Source organism: Puma concolor, chromosome A2, assembly GCF_028749965.1.
Source record: "Puma concolor isolate L17-30 chromosome A2, mPumCon1.1.hap2, whole genome shotgun sequence".
NCBI lineage: Eukaryota > Metazoa > Chordata > Mammalia > Carnivora > Felidae > Puma > Puma concolor.
Window position 1 is genome coordinate 84,297,464 of NC_141668.1, and position 24,362 is coordinate 84,321,825.

Sequence of the window (24,362 nt, forward strand, 5' to 3'; positions counted from 1 at the left end):
AATAGCATTAATATTATAATTCAAATACTGTAAAAAACTGAGGTATCTAAAATCCAATTTCTTGCTTTAACATTAGCTTGGGATTTAAAACAAAGCAATCACCAGTTATTGAAACAGATGTCTTTTTTAATGACTGTCAAATAGTCAAGTAAATATATTTTATTAAATCATAATCATTATTTTTAATGCCTTACACTTAAAATCCCAAATACTTCTGCTATAATTTTATGTGTACAATTTCATATTCTGTGGAGAAAGATCCTTAAAAACAAAGATTTAAATGAAACAATTATTTATAAATGTGACTTTGTGAAGCTCTCCATATTTCAAACATTCAGCTTTGCTGAAGTAAGCACCAGCACGGATTCTCAAAATAGTTGTTTCAGTTTTAGTCTGTAGAGTCTGTAAACTCAGATCACTTGTAGTTTTATGACTGAGAAAAGCAGAACACAATAGGTTTTGAGTAAGTTGGTTAGTATGATGAGAGAGATACTAAATTAATCTTATTTATATTACAATCCATGTGCAGTTAATATGGTTTTCTACTTTCATTTAGGCCAGAAATATATTTAAGAAAACCATTCTAGTTATGAATAGGAACATTTATTTAGTTTGAGTTTATGTCATCTAGGACAGCATTTTGCTTTTGTTTTCTGTTTTTAAGGGATAAACTTGCTAGAACGGTTGAACAGTACACTGGCAAAAACAGAGCCCAAAGGAAATAGATCAAGAGGGCCAATCCTCACTTTCTGCAGTGTTGTATAGATCATAACTTCCACCTACCTCCCTGAGGAGATGGACTTGATCTCCATCCCTACTGCTTGACTTTGAGCTTGGACAACTTAGAAGTTTCTTAGAATACTGGAAGTTTGAAAAGTGACTATGAGTTTAAAATTTGGCTTTCTTGAGGTACTTTTTATAAGTAACCTGATGGTTTGATGCAGTAGTAAAACAACAAACTTTTCAGCCTGGGTAAGATGGCCAATCTACCTGCTTTCCTTCTCTCCATCCTCCAATAGGTGACAATACAACAGGGGCAACCTATTGTAAGCAAGAAGGCAGAGGGTAATGAAGATAATGTTATAAAAGCCAGGGAGATCGACTTTCTAAAATTATTGCTATGAGTCTTTCTTAAGAGGATGACCAATTAGAACACATAGGAAACAAAAGCATGGGACAAAAAGATAATTAGGAAGAATGGAATGAACACTGAACTGTGGGTCAGAAGACCAGTGTTCCAGGCACAGGTTTGACATTTTCTGTTTTAGGTAAGTCCCTTAAAAATGGTTTGAGCCTTGTTTTCCTCATTGCAAGGATCAAATGATGTCTTATATGTTAAAAGTGCTGAGTACTCAAAGAACTTGTAACTATAATATATTTACCATCCCGGTTCTATCACAGGACACATTTAATTCCCACCCCATCACTGACTTTCATTGCCTACCAAAACCTAATGTTATTCTTGCTAACTTTTATTATTTTTAAAAAATAGCTCCATAGGTTTGTGACTGAATCCATAACTCTCTCTTCACTTTGCTATAAATGTAACATAGTAATTTATGTTTCTGTACCATTTTATGTTATTTTGCTCCATAATGGCCTATCCAAATCTCATCCATCCTTCAGTATCCAAGTAAAATCTGTTCTCTCCTAAAAAGCCATTGCCACAAAACACTTAAGACTTTTAGAATAGAATGTATTATCCACACACTTGCTACTTACTATGACCTACAAGGACCAGAATCATCAGCATCCCCTGAGAGCTATTGATTGATGCCTCAATTCTGATCTTCTGAATCAGAACTTGCTCTATAACAGGATCTCACAGTGACTTTTATGTACAGTAAGGTTTGGAGAAGCACTGATCTACTACACTCATTCTGTAGAGTGGTCATCTTATAGAATCACCTGTTTAATTTGTGTAACTATTTTTCCTTATGAAAATTAAAAATCCTAAAGTCCAGGAAAAGTGTTTTATAATAATCCCCACAATACAGCTTCATAGAAAATAATTATATGTACTCTCATTAGAAAGTGATATACTCTCATCAACTGCATCTGCTAAAGAATACATTATAGATATATTCTGATTCCTGAGTACTATACAAGGATAGAAATTGTACATGTAGATACTGATTTCTTATGCGTGACCATAGTATTATGTTTACTTTTTCATTCAGTACAAAGGAGCAAAGAATGATAAATGACACATCGTTTTCTGTGAAGATATCACTCTTGGCATTCTTTTGAAAAGGGGAACTAAATAAGTCAGTGGCCCATTCGAATGAAAGCTGAGATGTGTCTGGGGAATATTGGAATCACACGAGAGGAAGCTGAATTGGTCCCTTGTTGTCATTCATAGATTAAGCTACATTAAAAGAAGTAGATGGATCAAGCCAAATGGCCTCATGTTCTAGAAAGTTAATCTAATGTCCTATTAGATTATACAAATCAAAGGTACAGAAGTGATTATTCTAATATTATATCCCAAATTATTACAGATACTCATTAGGCTATATACCAGTGGATAAAGCTAAACATCCGTATCTTTTCCCTGCTTTGGCTAAAGTTAGATGATCAGTAGTCACAAGATACAAATGATGTGTTTGGGGAAGTTTGCCGGATTCGTAAGAAAGCCAACCAATGATTTATTCCACTGGATGCCTGCTGTGCTACAAATCAACCTGTCCATTTGAGAAGTCTCGTTTTCAGCTAGCTGATGTGATTCAGAGTTTTCAGTGTGACATAAGAGGCGAGCCAGAAGAGAACTATTAATTAACCTCACAGAATCATCAGTAGGGTCCTGCATAATTACATGAGCTTATACATTATAAAAACACTGAGTACAAGGAGTTCAATATCAGGTCATCATGTAGCCTAGGCTAGTTACGAATGTAAGCCTGCCCAGGTATTTGACATGGTTATTCAGTAACAGAAAGAAGCCATCATTTGTTCTTTTAAAATAACCCTATTCTTTGAATAGTACCAGATTTAGGTTTGAAGCTGATCTCTCAAGTTTATCTGGTCCTCACTTTGACATTAACTGCTGGGGTATAACCTGTACTCAGTGTAAGTTGTATATTTCCTACATATGTGTTTGGAGAGTAAGTTGAGAGAAGAGAATTATTCTGTTGTCAGTACAGACACTGAAATTCTTTGCATTTTAGACCAACAAAGGGCAGATCCCAAGGGCGTATCTTATATGTCCAGTCTGGGTATCTTTGGGACAGTTACTGAGAAATTAGAAAGGCAGCATCCTGGCCTTGTGGTAAATTTTTATGACATTAACTACACAAATCCCATTTAAACTATATGAAGAGTTCTGTAGGGAGTATTTTATGCCACTCTTTATGGACATTAGACCCCAATTCAACGTTAAAATGGTATGTAAGTTGTTATAAAAATCTTTTTGCTAAACAGGTGATTTACTGTTCTTTCAATGGAATGGTGGTGTTCTTGATTTTGCTGTCAGAAGCAATTAACATGCCGTACTTTAATTTTATTAGTTGAATGCATGACCTGCAATGGGGAAAGTTATCGAGGTCCCATGGATCATACAGAATCAGGCAAGATTTGTCAGCGCTGGGATCGTCAGACACCACACCGGCACAAATTCTTGCCAGAAAGGTAAAATACCACCAAATCGTGCTTCCAATGATTCTTTTCACAAAGTGTTATTTGCTCCATGACAAACTGCTAGAGAAATTCTCCTTATATTATGATTTCTGGATAGTCTTGGGGCAAAGGGACTTCAGACGAGGCATATGAGAATGCTGGCCCCACCTCTGACCGGTGTCTGCTGAGGAGACTGAGTCCCTGAAATCAGGATGGTCCGAAACACAGGAGCATCAGTGGGGGGCAGAAGGGGAGCACTAACAGAAGCTTCCTCTTTCCCTTCCATAGCAGGAAAAAGACAGAGATCCATTAAGTAATGACCACAGTCCAAGCTATGGGAGGAGGCATCATTGCTAAATACAGGCCAATGTCCTCCTAAAGCCACATCTTCAATGACTTAGGTAAAGTGGGGCCACCTGTGTGACACCATGACATAGGTCATGCCCATAGACAGGGAATGAAAGATGGAGCAAACAATTCTTTGGCTGCTTTATCTTAGTGTGTTTTGAGTCTGGAGAAGTCAGGCAACCACGTCTACATTTCTCCTCAGGAATAGGTTTTGAGCTTAAATGGTTAAAAAAAAAATGTCTACTTTGGCTCATTCCTTTCACATGAAACATTTTAGTTGACAAAAATGTCTTTATTTTTGTTATAAAGAATGAAAATACAATTGTAAGGGAAGCTCTGTTTCCATTTTTCTGAAAGGTGTTGTTCTTATCTTTTTGTTTGTTTTTCTCTTAAATTAAACTCCGTGTGTGTGTGTGTGTGTGTGTGTGTGTGTGTGTGTGTGTTAAGTGAATCTCTTGTCCTTTCAGTGAGTGCAGGAGGAATATGGTAGCAATTAAAATCAAGTCACCAATTCAGGACCCTGTTAATTTAAAGGGAGGAGGGTACAGAGAAAGTGGTGTAATGGAGTTTCTCTCTCCCATGGTGGAGGTGAGGGCATGACCTAGAAGGGCTCTATTTTCAAAATTGATCTATCATTAGTAACAGAACTATTGAAACCTAACTTTCAGTTTGAACTTTAAGCCTGCCCCAGAAAAAGACCCGTTTTCTTAATGACAGGCTACATGAGGTCGTGTTTATGTAATGTGTCCTTAACTGGGCTTTGTGAGAAGGGGATTCAGTTTGGGAGCTCAACCTGGTGGACAGGTACCAAATGAATCTAACTTATTAGCAAAGGGATGTGTTCTATACTTACCAGATATGGAAGCTAACATGCGCAATAGTTGATAATCAGCAGTTCTTGTAAGGTAACAGGAAATCTCTTCTTTCCCCAGCTAGTAGTATCCAAGCTCCGTCGAAAGTTACTTTGTGAACTGAGGGGTGGGTGGTGCTTCCAGGCAGATTTACATGACACTTTTCTTGGTGTGGTTTGCAGATATCCCGACAAGGGCTTTGATGATAATTATTGCCGCAATCCTGATGGCAAGCCGAGGCCATGGTGCTATACTCTTGACCCTGACACCCCCTGGGAGTACTGTGCAATTAAAATGTGCGGTAAGTTAGGGTCAAATTTATTGCTTCCTTTTCCTCTCAGCCTGGATCTAAGCAGGCGATTATTAGTGAGACAAGTTAACAACTATTTTACTTGATGCTTTAATGGGTGTAGGCTTTAATATTTTAGGAATGCATTCCATAATTCTATCCAAGGCTTTTGAATTTTCAGAGTCATTGTTTTGAAAGAGATAAGTGTGCAAGTGAACACAAAACATTTATACTTATGATGAAGGCCTAAACATTCTTATGTTATTTTAAAAAACATCCACAGAGGGAGAAAACAGATCAGGGACTGTGTGCAGTATCATAATGTCATTAGGGCCTTAAAAGCTAGGACCTTAGATTTTTACCTTCCAACCCGGTATCCTTTCCATACCTTTCTTCCCCAGACATAACATGAGCTGTCAGCTGACTGTGAGCCTCTTCTGGTGAATGACAGAGGCTGCAGTGAAAAATAACAAGTCTAATAGAAGAATCTCAGAGACATCTTTAATCTCTAGTAGCTGATCCCCACCCCTCTGGCTGACCTCGTACGCAGCCTGTATTCTGTTCAAACCTGTCTTTTAGCTGTACTGTGGTCATTTTCTATATACTGGCCTTTACCCAACACTCCTGAATTTATGGTAAAAGCTTCTTACCTCACTTGCTTTATGGTAGCTCTTTAAATCTGTATGCTTGGTCCCCTCCTCCATGGTTAACTTACACAGTTTCACTCTTTGAAATAATACTGGATAGTTAGATATAGGCATGCTTTAATTTCTATGGGTATAAGTCTTATTTTTTCAGCTGGATCCTAAAATGCTCTAAGACTAGTAGAATTCCATGACTTTGCTAAGGTATAATAACATTGGAAATGGGCTTGGCAGCATAAAGATATGCATATAGAGAGGAATGTACAAAGAGAAATAATCTACATAAGATAAGGTACCAGCACCCTGCATGATAAGTGGACAGTTATGAGGATAAGAATAGGTAGTTGCATATCTTCCTAGAGCAGCATGATGGGGATATCCCTTTGAACAAACCTAATTCAACATTATTCACACTGTGATACTGCCAAGGTAAATCTCTCTCCACCTAGACCTGCTAATAAGAGGAAATGTTTTGGACAACTCAAATAAAGCCCATAGAAGGAGGACATGTCTGGCATGTGTGAAATAACCGCAGACTCTGGTAGACTTTCAGTGTGAACGCAATGTTCTAAGGAAACTGAATTATCTGTTTGGTCCCTTGGCATAAAAGATGACTTCTGTGACAGTGTTTCTCTGTATAGATTGAGGTAGTTCCACTCATTGACTTCTAAAATCTCATTAATCTTCCCACCATTTTAGACTACTTAGATACAATAAACCAACTGTTTCCCTTCTGTTTTGTGTGCACAAATGTTTGCTTTTAGGCACTCCTGTAAATCGTCTCAGGAATAAGATCAGTATAAATACATACACACAGACACGATCACATGCATAATCATCTGCACATTCACTGTTGCCCTCCTATTCTTTTCCAACCAGTATTTGGTGATTTTAAAAGACACTGTGAGAGAAAAGAAATAAAATAAATATGATGCTTCCTAACTACCAGATAGATTTCTTTTTCTCTTCTGTCCAAAGAAGTGTTGGCTAATTATGCAACTAACATGCTGTGATTCAGATGGCTTTGTTAAACAGAGAATCGTGTGTATAGGATGGTAATGCTAAGAAAATGGTAGTAGAACATGTAAGCCAAACCCATATAGTGAAGAATAAAATCATTTCTTAAGCATGGAGAATATTTCAGAAATATTTCATTACAGGAAAGCTTTTAGTTTGTAAAAGTATACTTGGAGACTATACTCTTATTCAGATGAACGGAAGTTGATATTCTGCAATTCTGGAAAGCATAAGAGATAAGGTTTTGTGAATATTCTTGCTTACATTTATAGCAAAGCATATAATGCAAAAGTAAGACATTTGGTGATGCTTTCAACTGCGGAACAGGTTTATATTGCTGCATAACAATTTACCAAAATGTAGTGGCTTAAAACAGTACACACTTATTATGCCATAATTTCTGTGGGTCAGAAGTCCAGGCATGACTCAGGTGGATTCTTTGCTTAGGATCTCACAAGGCCATGACCCAGGTGCCCGCCAGACCTACTCTCTCATTTAAGACTCAGTATCCCATTCCAAGTCCAGCAGTTGTTGGCAGAATTCTTGTGGTTATAGCATGGAGGTCCTCAGCTCCAAAACATTGCCTGATGTTTCCTACTCTACGACCCTCTCCACGACAGAGAATTTTACTTCTTCAAGGATAATGGCAGAGTTTTCTGCTAGTTTCAGCCTCTGACCTCTACATCCTCTTTTATTTTTTTTAATTTCTTAATTTTCAAAATTTTTCTTTATTACACAAATCGTCTAAAAGCCTTAACATTAACTTCAAAATTTAACAATAAATCACAAGATATTTTAGGAAAGAATTTTGTTTGTCAAGAAGATACAGGGACAAAACAATAGCATGGAATAGGTGTCATATAATGTAATAGACATTTTGAATAGCATGCCACTTGAATATTCATGTGCAATAATGGCAATTTCTAATTAAAGGGCAATAGTTATTTTAAAGCTCTACATACTCTTTTAAAGAGCTCACCTGATTAGCTCAGGGCCACTTGAGGTAAGCTCCCTTTAATTAACTTAAAGTCAACTGATTAGGGACGTGACTTATACCTGCAAAATCTCTTCACTTTTGTTTTACAACATAAGCTGGTTACAGAAGCCTCCAGATTGCTGTCTGTGAAGCCCTCGGGAACACAAAACTCTCATAGGGGTCTGTGGACATGGACAGCTTAGAAGCTCAAATTCTAGCTCTTTTACTTCCAGATCAATTCTTTCCCCAAATCTTCTGCTTGAGATGTACATGTTACTAAGGAGTTAGTCAAGTTCAAAATCTTACCTTCTCATTCACCATTACTCTTTCTTACTTTCCCGAATAAAACCAAACTGCCCATCCTTCCTGAATTTTATTTTGGTACATTGTCCTGGGGTGTAAAACCTTGGGAAAACTAAACAAAGAGACCTTTGCAAATGCTATATATTCATGCTGCTTATCATTTATGTACTACTAATAATTACACAACTCTATCTGGAATATATACATACATACATGTAAGTGTGTTTGTATGTGTGTGTAGGGTACATGTGTATTTATCCCTTAGAATACTATGGTCACAAGAAATTTAGATAAATTTCAAAATATAAAAATCTTTGAGAAAAGTATGATGGGGTTAAGAATAAAAGACTCTCGAACATAAAATACATTAAATTCAAGGGGCACCTGGGTGGCTCAGTTGGTTAAGCGTCCAACTGTTGCTTTTGGCTCAGGTCATGATCTCACAGTTTGTGAGTTTGAGCCCCGCATTGGGCTCCATGCTGACAGTGTGGAACCTGCATGAGATTCTCCCTCTCCCTCTCTCTGCCCCTCCCCTGCTCACTCTCTGTGTCTCTCTCTCAAAAATAAATAAATAAAGTTAAAAGTTAAAAAAAAATTCAAATAACATTCCATGGGTAAAGTGGAATAGAAATACTAATTCAAGGAGAAAAAGAGTTTGATAATATACATTTATCCAAGAACAGGTAGATATCGAATCACTCCATTAATTTTTTTTAAAGTGCAATATAAAAATTTTGGTGTAAAAATGACAGTAGTTAGCATACGCTAGAAATCACATCTTTTGCAACTATTTAAACTTACCATAAAAAATGTGGATGTCAACTTAAAAACATGTGGGAGAACATAAATTTTTGTTTTCAAAATTCTCTTAGTAATGGGAATAAAAAAAAAACAAAAGCAAAAACCAACACACCTCCACCAACTGAAGATCACTATATATTTCCAGTAATTGGCAGGAGAGTGCTGAGACAGGAGGCAGGTGGGTCTGATAAGAGCTGATTGGAACAGGCCAGTAATGTGAATTAATGCCGTAAACAGTGAGCATAACAAGGTGAGGAAGGATGTGAATGATACTGAAGAGTCTGAATGTCCAATATGTAATGACAAATTGGATATAGTGGGAAATGAGATAGGGAAAGAGCAAAGTCTTACATATTTCCTAAGTTACTGAGTAGATGATGCATATTTGAGAGAGATGTAACTTTGAGGAGGAAGATAAGAAAGCTGAGTTCTGCTTATGCTGAGATGTAGGTGCTCGATGTCTATGCTCATAGCACATCCAACTTCAGTCTTTTCTGAAGGTCTTGAAAAGTCATAAGTAAATAGTGACAGAAAAAAACTTCTCCAGAACAGCAATTCCAGGGAGCACACAGAAAACACAAGGAAGATTGTCGGCCCCTTTTGCATAGGAGTTATTCAATGAATATTTACTGACTAGCTCTCATACCTCAAAATTTTTTCTAGATTCTGGGGGTATAGAAGTGAACAAAACACACCAAGGTCTATGATAAAATGAAATTTCAGAGCACTAGCAAGAACTAGTAAAGTAAAAGCTGACATTGCCGTGACATTGGCATATTCACACCTTTCGGAGCCAAGGTTTTGATGACTGCTATCTGTTCCTTTTATTTGTTAAAAGCTGAATGAGCCACAAATTAGTTCCTGTCACTTTGCTCCCAACCTTTTAATCTTAGAATCAGTGGACGTATCCCCGAAAGTGAAGGATGAATGTTGCTCATCACCTGACAAATGTGGCCGGGACAGGCCTTCTCAGTAAACCTTTGCACCATGTTCCTCAGAAAGCGATTTCTACCCAAATGGCAACAGTTCACAAACATCTTGGCTATATACCTTTTAAAAAATATATTACAGGGACACCTGGTGGCTCAGCCAGTTAAGCGTCCGACTTCGGCTCAGGTCATGATCTCATGGTTCGTGAGCTTGAGTCCCACATCGGGCTCCATGCTGACGGCTCAGAGCCTGTAGCCTGCTTCGGATTCTGTGTCTTCCTCTGTCTCTTCCCCTCCCCCGCTCATGCTCTCTCTCTCTCTCTCTCTCTCTCTCTCTCTCTCTCTCTCTCTCAAAAATCAATAAACATTAAAAAAATTTTTTTTAAATATATTACAGTTGTATTTGACAATTAATACCTCAATAAAGCTGAAAAACGGTTTCAAAATTTTATGAATAGACTGTGTCCTTCTGAATGCGTAGGGAACAGTATAATGTGCATGTCTAATTTTCTACTAAGAATCACTGAATCAAAAGCACAGGGGTAGAAAAGAGGGAATTGAATACTTTAAAGTTGCCGTAAGGTTTAATCATACTTAAGCTCTGGAACCACACGTGATGTAGTATGGAGTGGGCAGATCATCTGAAGGGGCAAGTTTAAAGTCCAGGTGCTGCATCATGAAGCTTTCCATTTCTGAGTCAATAGGGTTTCTATCTCCGTCAATCAGTGCAGAGACTTCCTAAAGGAGGGAATATGAAGAAACTCAAGGGCAGATCCCATCTTCTGGAGGTTAGTTATCCTCATCCAGAGAGACCAGATGCTCATAGTTCTTCAACATCACATCCCTGTACAAAGCCCTTTGAGCAGGGTCCATGCTTTCCCACTGCTTCTGAGAGTATTCTGTGGCCACACCCCTGAATGTCATCCCATTTCTTACTCCTATTTTGTCTTCTTTCTACTCTACCGGGCTTTCTTCTCCAGCAACATGAGCATAGGCAAAGCAATCATTCCAGGGGTCAGTGTCACTCAAATTTAGTTTTGGGTCAAATCCATCCTTGCCATGTTGAGGTAGGCCCACTGAGTCCCATAAGGGGAATCATTTCACCAATTTATCCTGAGAAACTCTGAGTTGAGTGAGCAGAACTGCACATAAGTGAATTCTAAAATGGCGGCTTGAAGGGGCTGGTGGGTGTCTTTATCAATCTTCTCCCTTAAAAATTCCATGACCATCTTTCACATGTATTCCACAGAGTGATCTTTGCTCTGCACTATCCACTTCTCGTTCTACCTGGCTATATAACTTTTAACAGATTTCCAAGTATATGGAATTTTAGACATTGCAAATATATAACAAGATTGGGAGTCCTGTATAATACCTGAGTGAAATTCTGATTTTCTTATGGTTTTCCACTATAATAACTTTATATTCTGAATAACAGTTCCACAGATTAGTTCACTGCTTTTTAGAGAGAAATAATAATATTTGTTGGGACTACTTATATTTTTCTGAAGTGAAAATACTTCTCTGGCAATTGAAAAGCTTTAATTTGGTTGATTGTCATAGAAAATCTTCTTGATTATTTAAATCAGTTATTCACAAACTTCTTGGACTGAAGATATCTTTACATTCTTTACCATTATTGAGAGCCCCAAATTGTGTATGTGAGCTATACAAGTCTATATGTACTGCATTAGAAATTAAAATGTAAATTTAAAGAATATTAATTCATTAAAATAGTGACGAGCTCATTGGATGCTAAAAAATACAACATATTTAAAATGAAAACTATATTTGTCAGAAAAATAGGGAGAACAATGGCAGTGTTTTAGATTTTCTGCAAATTCAGATTTTTTGCAAATTTCTTCAATTCATACCTTAATTAGAAGATGGCTTTGTGTTTCGCATTTGCTTTTGCATTCAGTTTTCTGGAACATTAAACCTCAAGTGCTCTAGGAATTTCACTGTATAAAACACAAATGAAATGTTAGAATTGTCCTAATAGAGTGTTTTGATCTCCGAGATCCCCCAAAGGACCTCTGGAACCCGAGGTGTTCCTCTGCAAACAGCTTTTTTGCTACATGTCAGACCTGTAAGGCTGATGTGGTCCCATTAGGATATACATTAACTAGCATATACCTGTTGGATGGTCCAATTGTTTTCCAGTTCTCACCAAGAGCAAATCACCTGGTTGGAGATTTCTATCATCTATCACCTTTTTCTGATTTTCTTCTTTTATCCTATAGGATGGTCTAGTCTGCTTTTCAAGCTCTCTTTTGTATGACTGATACCACCATTACATCTAAGGTTCAAAAATCTAGAATGATCCTAGACATGATCTTTCCTTCACTCCTCACATTTGACCCACCACTGTCAATTTTATTTTGTATATACCTCTCAAATCTAACCATTTCACTCTCTCCTTTTTCCATTAGTGTTATTTTTCTTCTTGAATATTTAAATTGCCTTCTGAAAGGAGATGAATCCACATTCACTAGTTTTTCCCTTCAATCCCTTCTTCATACTACAAACAGAATGATATAAAAACCTGAGTATATCATTTCCCATCCCTAGCAACACACACACACACACACACACACACACACACACACACACACACACACCAGTTAAAAACCTTTCAATGATTTCCTTCTACCTTAGAACAAAGACAAAACAAAACCATCTTTTACTTCCCTACCCATATCTCTAACCTCATATACTACCACATTTCTCTCCAAGGTTCTCTATTCCAGCCAGAATAGCTTACTTCCTATGCTTCATATTTTCTATATTCTCATTTATATTTCCTTCACCCCTAACTTCTTCTCTGCCTTGAAAATTTTTTATTCTTTTTCACCCAGTTGACAGCTACTAATTGCTGAAATTTCCACTCAGTTACTATTTCCTCAGTTAGCATTTCTTCATCTGACTTCTCTGACTTGGTCAAATTCCTTAGTATATATTTATACCATAATAAACCTCTCCTATGTGCTTCTCAGAGCCTTGTCTTTACATTTGTTTTTGAAATTATTTGATTAATAGCTCTATCAAAATTTGTAAGCTCCATCAAAACACAGATCATGTCTCTTTTTGGGTCAGCACATTGCCTTAGACAAGACAGGGATTCAACAAGCATTTGTTGAATGAATGAATGTTACATTCCTATATAGTGGTAGTTTTTCATTTGTGTGTGTTTGTGTGTGTGTGTGTGTGTGTGTGTGTGTGTGTGTGTGTGTGTGTGAGTCTCCTGGAATGTCTTTTATGCTTCTAGATTTTCATATGACAACTTAGCTTTTCTCAGATATTGCCATGCATGAAGATTTGTTTCATGCTTTCTTCCTATCACCTCAACTCATCCTGAACTCATCCTGAGGTTTCATGCTTCCCTGAGATACTTTTGTTCATTTGTTGTTAGTTGTCGGGAGGGCTTTTTCTTTACCAAAAAATAGACATATTTTGTCATGTTTTGCCTTATTTTTCTCCTCCATTTTCTTCTTTTTTTTTAAATTCTAGACACATATGTGTCCAGAGCCATTTTATTTATTTTTAACAGCTTTACTGTGGTGCAATTAATATAAACTGTACATATTTAATGTATACAATTTGATTGATTTGATCATATGCATATACCCATGAAACCATCTCCACAATCAAGGTAATAAACACATCAATGATTTCCAAAACTTCTTCCTGCCATTACTCTCCTTTTTTTTAATGTATGTGTATGAACATTTAACTTGAGATCTACTCTCAACATTTTTTTTTTTTTTAGTATACAGTGTCGCACTGTTAACCACAGGTACTATGTTGTTCAGATCTCTAGGTCTCTATAATTTACTCATTTTGCGTAACTAAAACTTTATACCTATGAAACAACTCTCCATTTCAGAAATGTTACCTAGGCAGATCTTTGATAGCTAAGATTTCTATTCAAAGTATTGTTATAGACTGAACTATGCACCCACCTCCTGCCATACACACACACACACACACACACACACACACACACACACACAAATTCATACATTTAAGCCTTAATCTTCAGTGTGACAGTATTTGGAGATAGGGCATTTAGGTGGTAATTAAGGTTAAATGAGATCACAAGTGTGGGACCCCAATCTGATAGGATTAGTGGCCTTATAAGTAGAGTAAGAGATCTCTCTCTCTCTCTCTCTCTCTCTCTCTCTCTCTCTCTCTCTTTCTCTACTGCTTATGAGCACACAGTGAGAACGTGGCCATCTACAAGCCAGGAAGGTACTCTCACTAGAAACCAACTTGGCTGGCACCTTAATGTTTGACTTCCTAGCCTCCAGAATTGTGAGAAATACATTTCAGTTGTTTTTAAGTCTGTGGTATTTTGTTATGGTGGCCCAAGCAGACTAATACAGGTGTGTTTGACAATAAATAAAAAGAATCCTTCCTTCTAGTAATCAATCTACACTGGTGTGGTTTTAAGAGAATATCTAACCTTGTAAAATTGAGTGTGTTTATATGTTTGGAAAAGAATGTTAGCACATTATTTTCTTTCTTAAAGAAAGCTGTTTATTTCTCAGAACTTGTTATTTTATCCAAGGCTAGAACAGAGATTCATAGAAATGAAATCTCATTGTATTCTGAGTCAGACAAAAACAATGCCATCAATACCCTTTCTCAGGGGAAAGATCTTATACTTGGAGGTCTTTTTCAAGTCATCTTCTAAGGAATAAGAGTATAGAACTGAAGACCTTTCGTGAAAGTCTTGTCTCTTGAGCATTTTATACCAGTAAAGGCTTGGATAAAGTCCAAAGAAAAGTTTCAGATAGGAATTCTAGGCTCATAGGGAAAGCAAACGTGCAAGCAATTTGAGGTTTGTACTTTGGAGTCTTTATACTACTTTCCCATGTCAATTTTAAAACAAGAAGCTCTTTAAATTTTCATTGAGCCTGATCCTGCCATTTGCGGACCAAAGAGCACAAGTCTGTTGATGGGAGAATAGCTTTACACACTGTTCCCAATCTCTAGGGACCACCATAAAGTAAATCCTATGTTTCAGTTGCTCTTCAGTAGCTGAAGTGGGAATAGAAGTGGGTTGTGCAGAAGTATTCCAAGGAATAATGAGGTATTTGTCCAATGGCCTGTGGAGCAACTTGCTCCTAGCTATAGGCAAAGCAACAGCAACAGTGTATCACCACTGGGATATCTAGATTTTGGGGGAGAAGGGGGACTGTAAATGTCAGGGTTTACTTATCCTTCATGGAAAGCTTATGGAACTCTGTGCATGGCTGTCTGTAATATGCATGTGCACTTGTATTCTCCAGTTGCCTTTCACAGACCTCCATCAGCGCTCTGAAGTTTCTCGGCAAAAACTCAGCGAGACTTCCACAGAGAAAATGGATCAGATTCATTATTTGTCATCTTATTCTAGTGGTCTTTCTGTTGGGTGGCAGGATGTCTGTCTCAAGCATCACATAACAGTTAATGTTCATTCTCTCAGAAAATCTATTCAAACCTTAAAGTCCCCACCAGATATTATAGCAATCAGATCATAACACATCCATACCAGCAAAGTGAAATTAATGTTCCAAGAGGCACCCATTATATTTGATTATGTTGTAAAAGAACAGTGCAAAATTTCAGTAATGTTGTTTTTATAAAAAGCATTTCCAAACAGAAAACTTTATGTCACTCATCAAAGAAAAAATATTTCTTCACTCATAGGTCATGAAAGATCATACAACTATCTTTACATGTGCTTCCAGAGGGTGGCCACCACTGGCACACCTGAAAAAAATGCTTTATTTGTGAGGAGCTCTCTTATTTGTGAGTTTCTTGGATTTTTCAGTGTGCTTGGTAGACACAAAATTGCAAAAATGTTTGTATATATGAAGATATACACATGTTGCCTTGGCTAAACTCGATCAACTGCAGCTGATATTTAGGGACGTTTCTGTGCTTCTTTTCTTTACCACTTTGGTCACAGGAGACCTCAAAATCTTCCCTTATTCAGGTCCCATGTTATAAAGTATTAAGTCCAGAGGAATAGCTTTCCCAAAATTTAATAGCTTTTTCCAAATCAACTGGCATGAAACATTTGTTTTGTTTTTGCATCAAGTTTTGGTATTTATACAGTAGGACAGGTAAAGGAGTCTATTTTATTACAGTTCAGGAATAATTCATCTTGTTTGAGTAGGAAATATGTATGTAGGCAATAAAGAAGGAACATTTGTATCACAGTTAAATGGTCTATGAAAAATCATTCACATGATCCTCATCAGATAATATGTGTTCAACAGCTGTATGGAATTTCATAACTCCTATTTAGTGGTGAAAATTATTTAGTTACCTTGTTGTACTAATATATCTTTTTTTGGCCTATGATATTTATTCTATACATTTTCACCAGAATTATATAGCTTTTCATTATGAAGGCACTTTTAGCAGTTGAATGTCGAATGGGATAAATACAGACTCACGAACTTCAGAGAGCACTTTTTGAAGAAAAATATTATCTCAATACTGCTAGTTTGCAGTTAAAATCATAACCATCAAATTGCTTGAGGTATATATTTCAAAGTTATGGATACTTATTAAAATAAAAGTAAACAAAAAGAATACTATTAATTATATTTTTTTATATCTTGTTGAGGCCTGTCTTAGTTCGGGCTGTTATAACAGAATACTATGGACTGGGTGGTTTATAAACAACAGACATTTATTTCTGACAGTTCTGGAGGCTGAGAGGTCAAAGATCAAAGTACTAGAAGATTCCTCACATGGTGGAAGGGGTGAGGGAACTCTGTGGTGTCTTTTTTATAGGGGCACTGATCCCATTCATGAGGCATCTGCCCTTATGACCTAAGCACCTACCAAAGACCCCACATCCTAATACCATGACATTTATGATGAGGATTTCAACATATGAATTTGGGGGAGACATAAATATTCAGTCCGTAGAAAGGCCTAATGAAAAGTTATATTTATTCTGCAGTATGTTGTATTTTTATTAATGTGCAGTAATTTCTGTAATTTCCAAAGGTTTGAGTTTCCACCTCCAAATTAGAATCTGTTAAATAATCCAAATTGTTTACAACAAATCCAAAATTGTGGGTTTTATTTACTCATTTTAACTAACACTGTCTTTGAGTATTTGGTGGCTCCTTATATTTATATCAAAGTTTTTAAATTATACTAATGGAAGTTTAGAAAAAAAAACTTTTCAACAAAATTGTCCAAATGAGGATTTTATGATTGCTACTTTTAAAAGTGAAAGAATCTTTAATTAAATCTTTTTTGAGGAAACTTTGCAGTTGAGGTACAAAGTTAGTACCAACAATTAGGTCTCTAAACTTGACACTGGGATTTTAGTGGATGAATCTGCAGTGAAATGTCTTCCACAATATCCACAATATTCTTATTCAAGGAGTCCTTTTCTTTTTTTTTATTTAGGGTTTTTGAAATTTGAAAACTTTTCTCTCAAATTAGGAAAATTTTCATCTTTGACTAGCTTTAAAATTTTACGATTCCTCTTAATATTTTCTTTTTTTTAAGTTTTTTGAATTTATTATTTGAGAGAGTGTGTGCATGAGTGGGGGAGGGGAGGAGAGAAGGAAGGGGGGAGAGGGAGAGAGAGAGAGAGAGAGAGAGAGAGAGAATCCCAAGAAGGCTCCACACTGTCAACGTGGGGCCTGACTTGAGGCTTGAATGCACGAACTGTGAGATCATGATCTGAGCTGAAATCAAGAGTGGAGCGCTAAACCTAAAGAGCCACCCAAGTATCCCATCCTGTTAATATCTTCTAAACATGAACATGTGGTTACTCATTGAATTTTCTAGGTATTGAGTTCCTCATGAATTATGATAATATTTATTTAATTATCTCCCCTTTTACAAAAAAAAGTTCAATTAAAATTGTTTTGACATTAAGTCTCTATGTATGGTTTCAAATTTTAACTGTCATGGGTTATTTCTGCAAAATGTCACTTTACAAAGGTATTTATGAAAGAAAATTGAAGATCCAATTATTCTTGTCTAATAACACATTCTAGAAATTATATTTGTTTTTAATCTTATATTGATATCGTAGTGTCCAAGGAGCAGAGTTTGGTAATTTCTGATGGGCTCAGCCTCTAGCTATGTTCTCAGTGAGATGTGATGGACACATACCTAAGCAAAGGCAGGTGTGATAGACATTGAAAATCGTCAACTTTGGGTTTTTTGATTACATATTCACGATGTTAGAGTAATACTTGAGAAAAACGGGACAGTAATAAATAAAACCAAACACACACAAATACATAGGAAAGCAAGACAGTAGAAGCACACAAGACGGGCAATCAGGTCCCTGAGAAGAGCAGTTGAAGTACTTTTGTTCTGTGCCCTAACTCTGACTTTACTGCCGTGGCCTGGGTGCTGCATCCTGAGGTCACAGGTTTGCTTCCCAGGAACTTGTGCCCAACAGGTGGGGGATTAAAAACTTTTCTTCTTAAAATGTTAAGCTAATAAATTGATAGGTCTCTGGAGACATTTGTTTTTGTCTTTTATCACATCATAGTTTTGTAACTAGATATAAAATATGTCAGTACCAGCTTGACCTTTTAACTGTCTAAAGTTATCACCTTTTAAAGATGTGCCCCCCCCAACTCAGTATCCTCAACTCATTTAACAGTTGACTCAAATAATCAGAAATGCAGTTGCTTGTTGGTATTTCTTTTGATAAAATATAGTTCCTGAGGATGTATAAAATCCATCTTACTGTCTATTCCATCAAATAACTTTAATGTTAAAATCATAAAGGACTTGGTTAAGTAGCACTTTTTCTATACAAGTCATTTCTTCCAGGCCAATAATTTTTATTCTTCCTGAATCACTGTATGTTACCAATATCAGTATATATTAATTCTCAGAAATCAACTCTCAATGACCACTTTACAGATCAATCTCTGGACATTTTACTTATCTCCATTTCAAGTTCCTTTTAATTTAAGGTATTTCTGAGACAATTTTTTATTTCCTAAAGTAGATATATATAAGCTGCCAAGGGGCACCTGGGTGACTCTGCTGGTTAAGCGTTGACTCCTGATTTCTGCTCACGTCATGATCTCACAGTTGGTGAGTTTGAATCCTGCATCGGGCTCCATGCTGACCTAGTGGAGCCTGCTTGGGATTCTCTCTCCCTCTCTCTCTCTCTCTGCCCTTCTGGCTCTCTGTCTCTCTTTCAAAATAAATAAACTTAAAAAAATAAAAATAAAAAATAAAAGTGTGGAAGAGATACATAAGAAATAAAAGCATATTTTAAAAAGAACTGTTATTAGAAGGGCAATTCATGGAAATCTGTTTATACAACCTAGTCCAATGGTTGAAGTGGTCATTAATTAATCTTCCTCCTTTTTCTCGGAGTTTCATAGAATAACGCCAAACTGAGGCTCCACTTAGTTTGCATGGAACTCAATGAAATAAAACATTAAGTCCCATAAGGTGGTGATTATTTGTAAGAAATAAATTTAAATAAAATTGAAGAGCCATTTAAAAAGAATTTACACTATTAAATATGGAACTTTTATAGACACCCTTAGCCTCTGAAGACACGTCTAATTCTGAATTCTTTTGAGAAATGATATATATAATTCCAGAATGTATGAATCAAAGATATTTATTCACATCCGAAGCTGTTGTAGAGTGTGGCAATGTGAGTTTTATCTAGAAGCATCATTAATGACCATTTAGATTGTAAAGGAAACTGAGGAGTTTACATTACTTTAGTCTATTGAACCATAAACATTTTCATGATATTTTGAGAAGGTGTGTGGATTTTAGTTTCTCCTTAAATATTTTCAGTTTCACTATTGAATTAAAATTAGTGAAATTTTAATTTTGTACTTTTTATACTTTGTTACTGAGATTTTTATGATCTGCATGGAATGTGGTAAGCATTATATTTGGACTAGGAAAAAAGCATGAAATAAATCTGCCTAGGAACAATTGATTTCTTTTAATGCCAACAAATTGATTAAAACATTAACATAGCTTAGAATATATTTATTATACTGGAGGAGAACAGTGGTTAATGCCATTACCAACTTTTGTATGTATTTAAACAAACTAATTTTCGGAATAATTGTATAGCCATTTCAGAAATACTGTCTATTCAGCATATGTTAGTTATAGCGACATATGGAAGTAAAATGCCTTTAAATTTTTTTTCAAAAATACACTATTTTAGTATTTGAATGAAAATAAACTTGGAATGGAGATAGTAATAATAATAAATTGACTTAAAACAGTGTCAACACTAAGCAATTTTATTTTTGAAAGAAAGAGAGAGAGAGAGAGAGAGAGAGAGAGAGAGAGCAAGTGGGGGATGGGCAGAGAGAGAGAGAGAAAAAGGGAGAGAAAATCCCAAGCAGGGTCCACGCTGTGTGCACAGAGCCTGACGTGGGGCTTGAACTCATAAACTATGAGATCATGTCCTGAGCCAAAATCAAGAGTCAGACTCTTAATAACTGAGCCACCTAAATTGATTTTTTAAAAGATAACTGCTCTGTAGATCAACTTTTCCCTTTCTTACTTTTTTTATGACCAAACTTACAGCATAGTGCTTTTTAATTTCCCTGATTGTTCACTATAGTACTCATAGATATTTTTCAATTTCTAAAGTAAAAAAAGTGATTATAAAATATATAAAAATTAATAAATAGAAAGATTGTACATCTAATATTAATGAATGAATAGACAGAATCAGGAAATTTAAGTGCTATTAGATGACGTTCTTTCAAACTAGGGTAGATAAAGTCAAGCTAGAATATTCTTTTTTTAAATGTTTATTTATTTTTGAGAGAGAGAGAGCATGCATGCTCTCAGGGGAGGAGCAGAGAGAGGGAGACACAGAATCTGAAGCAGGTTCCAGGCTCCTTGCTGTCAGCACAAAGCCTGATGCAGGGCCTGAACTCACAAACCGCAAGATCATGACCCGAGCCAAAGTTGGACATTTAACCTACTGAGCCGCCCAGCCGCTCCTAGAATATTCTGTTTCATGAGCAGAGAAATTCTATAGTTGAGTCCACCATGTTAACTCACTCCTTTAGGCTGAGTGAGAGAGCAAGAATGATAACTGAAATAATATTCTACTCAATTATTATAAAAACCTATGTGACAGAATACCTTAGTAATCCATGTGCAAAAGAACATTAAGAGATGGATGAAAGATTTAAAGATTGTACTTAAGTTTAATGCTGTTTTTACCACTAGCTCACAGTACTATGAATGACACAGATGTGCCTATGGAAACAACTGAATGCATTCAGGGTCAAGGAGAAGGTTACCGGGGCACCATCAACTCCATCTGGAATGGAGTTCCATGTCAGCGTTGGGATTCCCAGTATCCTCACCAGCATGACATAACTCCTGAAAATTTCAAGTGCAAGTGAGTATATTAGGCACATATAAATTTCAGCAGGCTCTCAGGAAACGAGGAAGAATGGTGACTCTAATAATTCCTGTGTTAGTAATTCTTAAACTTTAGTGTGTCTAGAGATAATCAGGAGTTAAAACGCAGATTCATCCACGCAGATATTTTGATTCCTTAGATGTGAGATTTGGACCTCAAATATGCATTTTAATAAGCACTCTAGGTGAGTTTTGAATCAGATAGTTGAAGTACCATACTTTGGAAAACGCACCTCTAGGTTTCTGATCACAGCTTTGTTTTTGCAGGTACATTTCATAACTCATTTAAGGATAATGATAGCCAGCCAAGTTTCAAGCTAGTGCCTTCTTAAAATTTCACATTAATTTTAGGGGAGATTACATTTTTTTTTCTTTTACAAAAAGAGGCATGCCTTCATTTCAATCAACATTGTAAACTAATGTGTTTTCGGCCTTGAAGAAATACTATTTTTAAAGTCTCAAATGAATGTTTTCTGCTGTTTCTAGATTCCCTTTGAAGAGTAGGAAAGTAAAACAATTATTTAGATGAATCAAGCCAAAGAAACTGCCCTTGAATATCAATTATATTGCCGCTATGTGCCTTCTCCATGGCTGTTTTTTTTCACCGCTTGACTTTTGCTGGACAGAACAGCCACAATGCCATGTGTTTTTAAATTGTCCACCTTGTTATGAGGAACATAAAATGATTGCTTTTGAAATTTATAACACACGTGCCATTCATAGTGGCTTTGCCGAAATAGCACCTATAAATAACATATATTGGTTTTATGTAATTGGCTTTTAATAAGAGAGCTTAACATTTCAAGATGGAGAATTATGAGCATGAGTTGGCCCATCCACTGGAGAGAGGAGATATTTTATAGGTTCGTTGCTTGTTTTAACTAATTTAATGTATTTGCTTAGATAGTAAAAACATAAATATTTTTTTTCATTATTTTATAATAACAAATGTTTACTTGTCATTGTGGGTTTGCTTCCCTCATTTACTTCAGAGCAATTCTCTCTGCTCCTGACCGATGTGTTTCACACCTCAGAAGTAAATACCAAAGTAGAGAAAGCAAAGAGAATGAGAAGAGATTAGTTAAGAGGCACAAAGGAGACAGTGTCCATGCCATTCACATGTTTTGTTAATTTCTAATGACTGGTGATAATACTCAAGAAACTGTGTATGTACAAATACTCAAAAGAATTTAACTAGGCAATTGTTCATCTAAAAGAGCAAATTTGTGTAAAATTTATGTAAAACTCAATGCACATATTTTATGCTGGCACAAATTTTTAAAATATACGTATAAATTGGTTAAAAGAAATAAAAGATTTTCTTCATAATAATTTTATCATTTCATAAGAAGGCTAATGGCTTTAATAAGGGTTGTAACTATGATCGCTTGCTATGCAGTGGCTTTAGCTGTTAGTGATCACTGTTCTCACGATCTTACATAACCCAGTTTGTATCAGGACCTATTTTGACTAGATAACCTACTAACTTGGTTTTATAACTGAACTCAAGTTTCTTCCTTAAAAAAAAAAGCAACAAAAAACTTCTGTTTCTAATGGTGAACATGAATATTACTAAAATTGTACTTCTGATTGGACCTAAGTTATACAAAGAATGCAGTTTCCAATAGATTGAATATTAATCTTGTTAAATTATTTGTCAGGGCGTCTCTAAAGAGAAAGCCCATGTTTGCTTCAAATTTGAGAGCATTTGCTTGGGAGAGCAAACCATAAATTACATGTCTTATGTAACGTGAACCTTATATTAAGGTAAAATTCTTTTATATATAGGGAATATTAATATAGACTTTTTCCTGATTAAGCACTTTAAGTGTCTATCAAATCACTGCTAACACAAAGGATGTCTATGCAATACACTGACGATTTCTCCAACAGTTAGGGTTTCTATAGAATTAAGAGAATGTTTTGCAGAAATATTTATAAGATTTATAAGATTTGAGATCACTTTTATAAATCAATAAAGCAGCGTTCTGGAATGGAAAGAAATGTATGCAGCAAATTAAATCAAAGGAATACAGAATTCAAGAAAAAGAAAGCTATTGTGTTGTGTGTGTGTGTGTGTGTGTGTGTGTGTGTGTGTGTGTGTGTGTGTCAAATGTTTGGATAGGTAGAACTTTCATTTTAAATGAGAGATACATGTTGTTTCTACATTATATATCGGCCGTGAAAACATAAAAATAATAGGCCAGTGTTTACAAATTATAATAGTTGAGAGTCCAGGCGTTGAGAATGAGTAAGAAAAATGAGGTGGTGCTATTTTTCCCTTTCATGAGGCAGTAGTGTTTGTATGGAAGTCCAGGCATGTGGCATGAAAAGAATACTGACCTCTGACAGCCTTTATTTCAGTCATATGGGCGGTGTCAGTTGTGTATACTGAATTCTAAATTGTTATAACTCTCCTAAATCTAAAACTTAGAACTCTGTTTATAAACATGCATGCATTCGGGGATTCTAGAAATGTAATAGCGCTTGTTTCCCCATTTGTAAGAACTCAGGCAATTTGCATTAACGCGCTTATTCTCAATAGGGACCTACGAGAAAATTTTTGCCGAAATCCAGATGGAGCTGAGTCACCCTGGTGTTTTACCACTGATCCAAACATCCGAGTTGGCTACTGCTCCCAAATTCCAAAATGTGATGTGTCGAGTGGACAAGGTAATAGCTGACATTTTCAGGGTGGGCACGATTAATTTCAGGGTTAATGCCTAAAGGGAGAACACATTTCACAGCGGAGGACCTACTTCTTGTTGCACTGGTTTTTTGCTGGTTTGCAAACAAAATCACCAAGTCTGCAGTTGAATTTCTTTTACACGTTCATTTGTTCAACTTTTATTTGTTTATTTGAGTGCATACTAGTATCAGGCACAGTTTTAGACACTGGGGATATACTAGTGAGCAAAACAAAATTCTCTCACTCCATGGGACTCCAGAAATTCCCACAAACAGACAACGAAAATAAATAAGCAAAAGGGAAGTGGGAATGATAAGTTCGTTTGTGTAAATGCTAGAGGGAAAAATGTCCCAGAGGTAGAGGAGACGGTGTTCCTATTAGATTTTAATGGTATGGGAAGCTCTTACATATCAAGGGAACATTTAAGCAGGACCTCAAAGGGGTGAGGGAGCATCATCATGTACCATGTGCATGTATCTGTA

General features: G+C 36.2%; 1 protein-coding gene across 4 annotated transcripts in view; it reads left to right on the plus strand.

Moving 5' to 3' along the window:
* Nucleotides 1–24,362, plus strand: part of HGF (hepatocyte growth factor) — an 80,138-nt gene that overhangs the window by 20,798 nt on the left and 34,978 nt on the right. For all 4 annotated transcript variants that reach the window (XR_015248056.1, XM_025929507.2, XM_025929508.2 and 1 more), the window contains 4 exons: nt 3,507–3,627; nt 4,997–5,115; nt 20,994–21,168; nt 23,737–23,864. Coding sequence is in view for 3 of the 4 variants with exons in the window: in XM_025929507.2 (XP_025785292.1) it covers nt 3,507–3,627; nt 4,997–5,115; nt 20,994–21,168; nt 23,737–23,864 (543 nt within the window). In the remaining variant the exon portion in view is untranslated. The remainder of the gene's footprint in view (nt 1–3,506; nt 3,628–4,996; nt 5,116–20,993; nt 21,169–23,736; nt 23,865–24,362) is intronic.